We start from the raw sequence: 8,190 nt of genomic DNA, 5'->3' as shown, positions 1-8,190 counted from the left end.
ATTGCTATTTCTAAGGGTTCAATGAAAGAATACTTTTGTTGCACTTAATTTCGTCAGATTATCTATAACAGAATTGTATAAAAAAAAAAAAAAAAAAAAAAAAAAAAAAATTACATTTTAGATGAAACAAAATAATAGTTTTAGTGTTTCTCCAAAGCCAACGTTAGTAATTCATTCATCGGATTTAATAGTATGCGTGGATCTTCAATCAATCCTGCACCGACCATTGCACTCATGAACAACTGGAATATTGATTTAAAAAAAATATGTTAATAAATAAAATTATGTAAGTACATATATATATATATAGTTTCAAATTATATTCGATAATTGTCACATACTTGTTGTATCAGAAGATCCGCAAGTTTTGAATCATTTTTCGTTAGTTGACAAAGTTTTTTAATTAATGGATGAGATGGATTAATTTCAAATCTCGGTTGAAGAATATTGTAGCGCGTTTCTTCATTTAATTGATGACTCTGCGTGCGTATAAAATGCCTCGCACTAGCCATATCCTGAACAGTGACTACACAAGGATGTGATTCAAGGCGATTCGTCATTTTAACTTCATAAGCCTTTTTCTTCAGAAGATTTTGCATGTAACTTACGAGACTATCCATTTCTTCCTTATTAATAATACCTATAAAAAAAAAAAAAAAAAAAAAAAAAGGAAATATATGAAATTATAAAACATTTGAAAAAATTGAATACACAAAAACTATATACAAACCTAAATTTTCTGTCTTAGTGGCGTCGCTATTATCTCTCATCTCTTTTTCAACTGATACTAAATTGTGAGAATTAAATTGTCTTAGATGCATCAAAACTAATTCATCATAAGGTTCATAACAAAATAAAACTTCAAGATTTCGTTTTTTAAGAGATTCGTAGTACGGTGATTGTTCCGCTAATGTACGACTAGAAATATAAATTGTTTCAAAATAAAATAATCGTTTGGAAAAAATTCATGGAAACGATAAAAACAATAATTCTTACCTAGGTGCTGACAAATAGTATATATATTTTTGATCTTGAGCAAAACGGCTACAATATTGTGGAAGACTAATTAACTCTCCTGGAGAAGTTGCAGATGATTCGAATCTTAATAATTTTCCTATATCTTCCTGTAAATATATTGATTATTATAACGGACGATATAAAAGAAATATTTGAGTAATATAAATGTTGAAAAAATTACTTTCTCTGATTGCTCATTGCTAGTAACAATACCCTCTTTTAAAAATAATCCATATTCTTTATAAAATTTACTATAGTCTTCAGCTTGTTTTACAGATCGATCTTGCAAAAACTTTAATATACGAGCCGTAAGTACGTTGCGTAATTTTCTGCAAAAATTAAAAATATTATTTTACGATGTATTCACATTTAATAAGGATTAAAAAATATGATTTTGAATAATCTTACCCAATTAAAATACTATTTTGTAACAATTCGCGACTTAAATTAAGAGGAATGTCTTCTGAATCAACGACACCTTTTACAAAACGTAACCATTTAGGTAAAAGATTTTCCGCTTTATTTTTAATTAAAATTTTTCGACTGTACAATGATACTCCTCCAGCTGTGTCTTTAGCTAAATCAAATAGACCTGGCTTTTCTTCCGGAAAATATAATAATGCTTTTATACTCAATGGTACGTCGGTCGTATAATGTAATATGAATCTTGGAGTATCAAAACAGTTTCCAATAAATCGGTAAAACTCTGTGTGTTGTAGAGGCGTAATATCTTTTGGGTCAAGCATCCACAGAGGCTAAAAAATTCAATTTTATTAATATAGTATAGCAACATATAATAAATTAAATATAAATGTATTTATATTAATATTTATACAATACCTGTATTGTATTAGCTCTTTGACCATTAACATAAATAGGACTACCTACAAAATTACTGTACTTCGTAATGATACCTAACAGAAAAGAGAAATTGTAATTAATATATTATATAAGAGGAAAAAAAAACTCAAATATTAATTATTTTTAAGAAAGCTTACCTTTAATTACACTTTCATCACAAAATTCACGAGAGTCAGGTTTTAAATGTATGACAATTTTAGTACCTGGTTGCACACCTTCTGCTTGTGATATTTCAAAAGATCCAGATCTATCCAACAATGTTAACACACTTTTAGCTCTTTTATATTATATTATAATCATAATGTAAAATATTAAATCATGATTTACCCATCAGATGACCAACAAAAACCGTCAGCATCATTTGCATAAGATTTAGTATAAACTTCAACTTTGTCTGCTACCATGAATGCACTATAAAAACCAACTCCAAATTGTCCAATAATTTTAGATGGATCTCCTTCATTTTGCTTATCTTTGATTTGTTCCAAGAATGCCTATAGTAAAATAATTTAAGTGAAAATGTTGCTGTTATTTATTTATTAAATATAAAATAAGATATATCGACATACTTTGGAACCAGAACGAGCAATTGTTCCTAAATTGGATATTAATTCTTCATGTGTCATACCAATTCCTGTATCTTGGATAGTTAATATACGATTTTGTTTATCAGTAGCAATGTGAATTTCTAAATTTCTATCACCAGCTACTTCACCAACTTCAGTGTTACTTAATCTAAGATATCTTAATTTTTCCAAAGCATCACTGGCATTAGATATCAATTCACGAACAAATACCTATAAATATATTTATAATTATGATTTATGATAAAATTACAAAAAAAAAAAAAAATATTTTTCAAACAATTAACAACCTCTTTATCAGAATACAATGATTTTGCAACGATCTGCAATAACATCTGAGTCTCTGACTGAAAGTCATGTTTAGCTTTTTCTCCTGGAAAAAAAAGAAAAAGAAAAAATTATCGAATATAAGAATTAAAATTGTCAATTGAATTTTAGTTATTCTTATTAAAATTACCTGTAACTTTTTCTGTATCTTGTATTATATTATGATATTCAGTCGAAGACTGAGTTGCTGTTTGTGATGACAAACAACGTATGTGGTTACCAGGAATTACTGTGAAATAAAACCAAAGTAAAATATTGTGAAAATTATATTATTATTACATACATTATGAAATATAAAAAAATAATAAAATAAGCAATTAAAGTATTTAATATTACAGTATATAATATATACTAAGAACAATTAACTTTGTAATGACGACATAACCAAATAATCGAAATCATCATATTATAGAAATATAAAGATGATATTAATGGAAAAATAAATTACCGGCAAGTTGTCTACATGTTCGTTCAATAATCTTTCTTTCGACATTATAAGTTATTCGTTTAGGAAACAATTTTCCTAATTTTATCGCATGCCGAAGCCGAAAGGACGCCGCCATCTTTAAAACCTTTCCAGATTCTACTAGAAATATTGCTGATTGCGTACAAATGATAAATTCTAATTCAATGCGTCATTTGTTCTCAGCCAATCAAGACTAAATATCATATAAATCAAAAGTTCCTATATTAAATGACTATACAAATTTAATAGATAACATAAAATTTTATTTGTTCATATTTTTGTATAGATATTTAAAAAATGTTTCTTACAAATATTTCGTAGACAAAATTTTATAACTGAAAAAGTACAAATCAAATTGAGAAAACTTGACATATTTAATTATCTTTATTTTATCCGTTAAATATCATTTAAGCGATCGAAAAAACGTGAATATTATTAAAATGGATAAAACATTTTGTATCGTGATTAATAGAATTTTACGATTATTTCAATCTTTCTTCAGATATAATGCAAATACAACTACTTATGCTTTGCTATTCTTTCAACATATAAATTTTTATTAAGTTGGCGACCCTAGGTTTATGGCTGAGGTCAATGCGCTTGAAAATCTCTGTCTCGACTAGGCACGCGCACGAATTGATCGTCTTCGTTGAAAGAATTGCGAGCCATATCAGAGACTGTGCATTCCTTTTATACATTTACCGATGCACCGCATTGCGTCAGACATACACATTCAGATTTTGCATAAACTTTAATATTAATCTATACATTTTCTTACAAATTGGATAATCATAAATGAATTTCGTCATAAATTTGTATACACATTTTGATATTAGATATATGGACGTACATACATATATTTTTTATAATATAAATATATAAATAATCGAGATTTATTAAGAATTAATATTTTATAATTAATAATCAATAATCCGTATGTATATATATATATATATATATATATATATATATATATAAATAGAAAAAAAATATTTAAATATATTATAAAATTAATATTATAATTATTAATTAGATTATAATTGATAATATAAAATTTGGTCGGTTTAAGATAAGGGAAATACAAAAAGAGGCATTGGTATACTATATGGTATATAAATTTTTTTATTATTATTATCTGTATAATATATTTGAAACAATATTATTCTACAACATTGCATAAAAATATACAAAGACATGAAAAAATGTCTTGACTCTCATTCGATAAAACATGTTCATGAATTTATCAACGTTGCACCGTCATCGATAATTCGCAAATGAATTCAACTAAATGAGAATATTATCCGATTTTGTTATTTGCGAAACATTTTATTACAGTTATATCAACCTTTTTTGAAAGACCATTTCGAAAAATGGGGAATTATAACAACATAAATTTTGTTCAAAACACTTGAAATTTCTTTTTTTTTTTTTCTTTTTTTTTTCTTTCTTTTTTTTTGTTTTACGATAATATCTAATAGTGTTGTAAATCGTGCATCGTATAAAATAAGATTAAACCTTATATTCCAATTTAATTATTGAATTTGATACTTTCTTAATTACCATATAATGATAACTTTTTGTTCGTTTTATAAATTAACTGTCTTCCCTTATTTTCTTATATTTTTGAACAATAAATTGTTACAAAGCAATAGAAAAATTCACGAATTATTACAGAAAGTGTTTCCAAAAAAAAAAAAAAAGAAAAATGTTTATGTGTGTATATCGTACCTACATCGTTTTTATTTTTCTTTTTTTCTTCTAAAAATCAGAAACATGCACGATTCAAAGGGACCGAAAGAGGAAGATAATTTCATCGATTTTACATCCCTTTCGTTTTTCACATGCCCTTTGCAAAAAGCACGAATGAGATAATTCTAAGAAACTGAAAAAAAAAAGAAAAAAAAAAGAAAAGAAGAACCATAATGGAAATTTGTTTCGGACTACATATATATCATAAACATGTTTAGAGAGTACGTAGGCCAGAAATTAAAAAAAGAAAAGAAAAAGAAAGAAAAGAAAAATTCGTTCGAATAAGATTTAACGAAAGATCTTTGACCTTCTTTATGGCCTTTGATACGATCGAAATCGGCTCATCGAATTTACCACATTTTCTCTCTCTCTCTCTCTCTCTCTCTCTCTCTCTCTCTCTTTCTTCCTCTTTTTCTCTTTCCGAAAGTTCCGAGCTCAATTTTTAATTTTTTTTTGTTGAGATCATTGGCCGAAGGATAACAACAATAATGACAATATCAATAATTATAATAATAATAATAAAAATAATATTATTAATAAGGGAAAGTAATATAATTTTAATAATAATAATAATAATAATTATATAATAATAATAATAATAATAATAATAATATAATAATAATAATAATAATAGTAATAGTAATAAAAATAACTGTACTCAAACTATCCATTACCAGGGGAGATATAGTTATAGCATATTTACACTTTTTTTCCTTTTCACAATTTGCCTTATCATTCCTCTCTCTCTCTCTCTCTCTCTCTCTCTCTCTCTCTCTCTCTTTATCTTTCTTTACTATACTTTTATATTCTTTCACCTATTCACACACCCATACGCAACACACGCACATGTTCTCTTTCTTTCTCTCTCTCTCTCTCTCTCCCTCTCCCCCCCCCCAAAATCCTTCACAATTTCTTTGTAAATTACTGGTTATTACAATACTTTACTACTATTCGATAGCAACATAAATAATAACGCAACACTGTTTTATTTACATAGCCCTTTTCTCGTTTGCTCCAACGTTTCTCTACTACTGCCACACCCGATTGTTTTGCTTTTTGCTATTTTTTTTTCCTTTTTTTTTTCCTTTTTTCTCCTTTTTTTTTTTTTTTATTCTCTCCGTGAGCCCACGCTGCGAGCTTTACGCACCGTAAAAATGATTTATTTGTTCTTGTTATTCATTTTCGACGAGATTGTATAGACGGACGTTAACCGTGCAAACATTAGAGAATGGTTTTTAATCGACGAAAAAATTTCTTTTCGTTGGTCGGGGCCTCACACGCAAAAAGATATACATATTTATATTACCATCCCAACGAGAAAGAACTATCCTTAACCATTAGCTTTAACGCTATATCACAATCGTTAAGAATAATAACGTAAGTGTCGTTTAAGCACATTTCGCACCTAAGCAACATCCCTCGAAAATACGCCGAACGGTATTTCTTTCATATCGCAAGATTAACGCTGCGACAAAAATTCTATCTATTTTTCTTTTTCACTTTATTACATTTCGTTTTATTTCAAATCGGGATCGAAACACGAAGTTTGGATACATTATTGATATTTTATTAAAAATGTGGATCTCTTCTACTTTGCATTAAGTGGAATCACGAAACTTGGTATATATTACATACAATATATTTCGATATCAATGTCAATATTAATATTATTTTTGCATACATATATTGTATTTAATATATATATACATATATGTGTAATTGTTTGTGTTTGTGTGTATATTAATTCGAAGTATCGTTGTATCTTATCGAAATAAAAACATCATTTTTTTCGCAGTAAAAATATTTTATCTCCGAGTAGAAATGAGTCGTTCGATCAGTAATAAGTGCCTAAAAGTTTTTTTTTTCTTTTTATTATTTTTTTTTTGTTTTTTTTTTTTTTTTTTTTTTTCTTTTAAGACGCGGAAATACAATCTTTCGAATGCATCGACGCGAAACGTCGAAAGGTGCGAGAGCGCGTGACACCCCGAGCGGGTATTATATTTTTAAGAAAAAGAAAAAAAAAAGCAGCTTTGCTTTTCCTTATTGGTTATTTTCTTTCTTTCACTTTTTTTTTCTTTTCTTTTCTTTTTTTTTTCTTTTTAATTTTCTTATACGAGCGATAATGTCTCATATAATATGTAGATAGCATATCGTTTTATTCGGATTGTCCATCTACGATATCTTTACCTTTTGTTTCATTATTTCTTTTTTTTGTTTTTTCGTTTTTTTGTTTTTTTTTTTTTTGTTTTTTTTCTAGACGCGATGGATTTATATGGTATAATTTTGGTCCGATATATTCTTTCGACTCTCCTTTCGTTTTTTTTCAGCTTCTCAAGAGAGGTCACGGGAATGGTTGAGAGTGATGAAACGTCGTTGCTCCTTCGAAAGAGACACGAATAAAAGACACAACTTCTATTACGTTGGCCGATATTCTTGATATTCTTTCATTATTTTTGTTTTTTTTTTTTTTTTTTTGTTATACTTATCCCCCATTAAAAAGATAATCGAAAGCAACGAAATTACGTACGATGGCATTGATTGATATTTTGTATCAAGTTTTATTAAAAAGACGAAAAAAAAAAGAAGAAAAAAAGAAAAAAAGAAAAAATGGGTAACAGGAAAGGAAAGAAAATACAGGAAAAAGAAAAAAAAACAAAAAAAAAAAAAAAGAAACAAAGATAAGTAAGAAAATTGAATTTCTACGAAACGAAGATGATACGACAAAATTAATTGTCATAATGATTAAGTGGGAGATCTTATTAAAGCTTTTAAAATTATCCTTGTAGTTATCGTTATTGATAATGATAAATCGATATAAATCGAAGGATGGATGTGTTAAATCGTTAGGAGGACATATACACACGTTGTATAACGTCGGTGTCTTGCAAAAGGCAAACCTACCGACTGCGCATCGTGAAAGAATGGATCGATAATCGACGAAGGCGTTACGTTGTACGAGTACATTGCGTATATACATATATGCATATATCAAAGTACATTGTTGGTTATTTGTGACGTCGATATCGGCCAATGGACCGTATTCTCGTACTTGCGTATTTCGATATTCGTATTCTCGAGGAATGAGAAACAACGTTTCGGAATAACGCGAATGTCGTCAGGCCGAAGAGAGAGCCGTCGTTTGTTTCACGCAGTGAAACGGATATGCAGAATTGCGTAAGAAAGACG

The 8,190-nt window shown here is 27.9% G+C and overlaps 1 protein-coding gene across 1 annotated transcript; it reads right to left on the bottom strand.

The window, feature by feature from the left end:
• Positions 1-110: 110 nt before the first annotated feature.
• LOC124431695 (heat shock protein 75 kDa, mitochondrial) lies at positions 111-4,122 on the bottom strand. Its single transcript, XM_046979875.1, has 13 exons — positions 3,238-4,122; positions 2,920-3,018; positions 2,753-2,835; positions 2,448-2,675; positions 2,206-2,372; positions 2,016-2,125; positions 1,858-1,931; positions 1,426-1,772; positions 1,199-1,346; positions 997-1,124; positions 731-918; positions 342-640; positions 111-242 (listed from the first exon to the last, which is right to left on the bottom strand). Exons 1-13 carry the CDS (start codon positions 3,350-3,352, stop codon positions 141-143), a joined length of 2,088 nt encoding a protein of 695 aa, XP_046835831.1. The 5' UTR covers positions 3,353-4,122; the 3' UTR covers positions 111-140.
• Positions 4,123-8,190: the final 4,068 nt, after the last annotated feature.

This window comes from Vespa crabro, chromosome 1, assembly GCF_910589235.1.
Source record: "Vespa crabro chromosome 1, iyVesCrab1.2, whole genome shotgun sequence".
NCBI lineage: Eukaryota > Metazoa > Arthropoda > Insecta > Hymenoptera > Vespidae > Vespa > Vespa crabro.
This window is presented reverse-complemented; position numbering and strand designations above follow the sequence as displayed.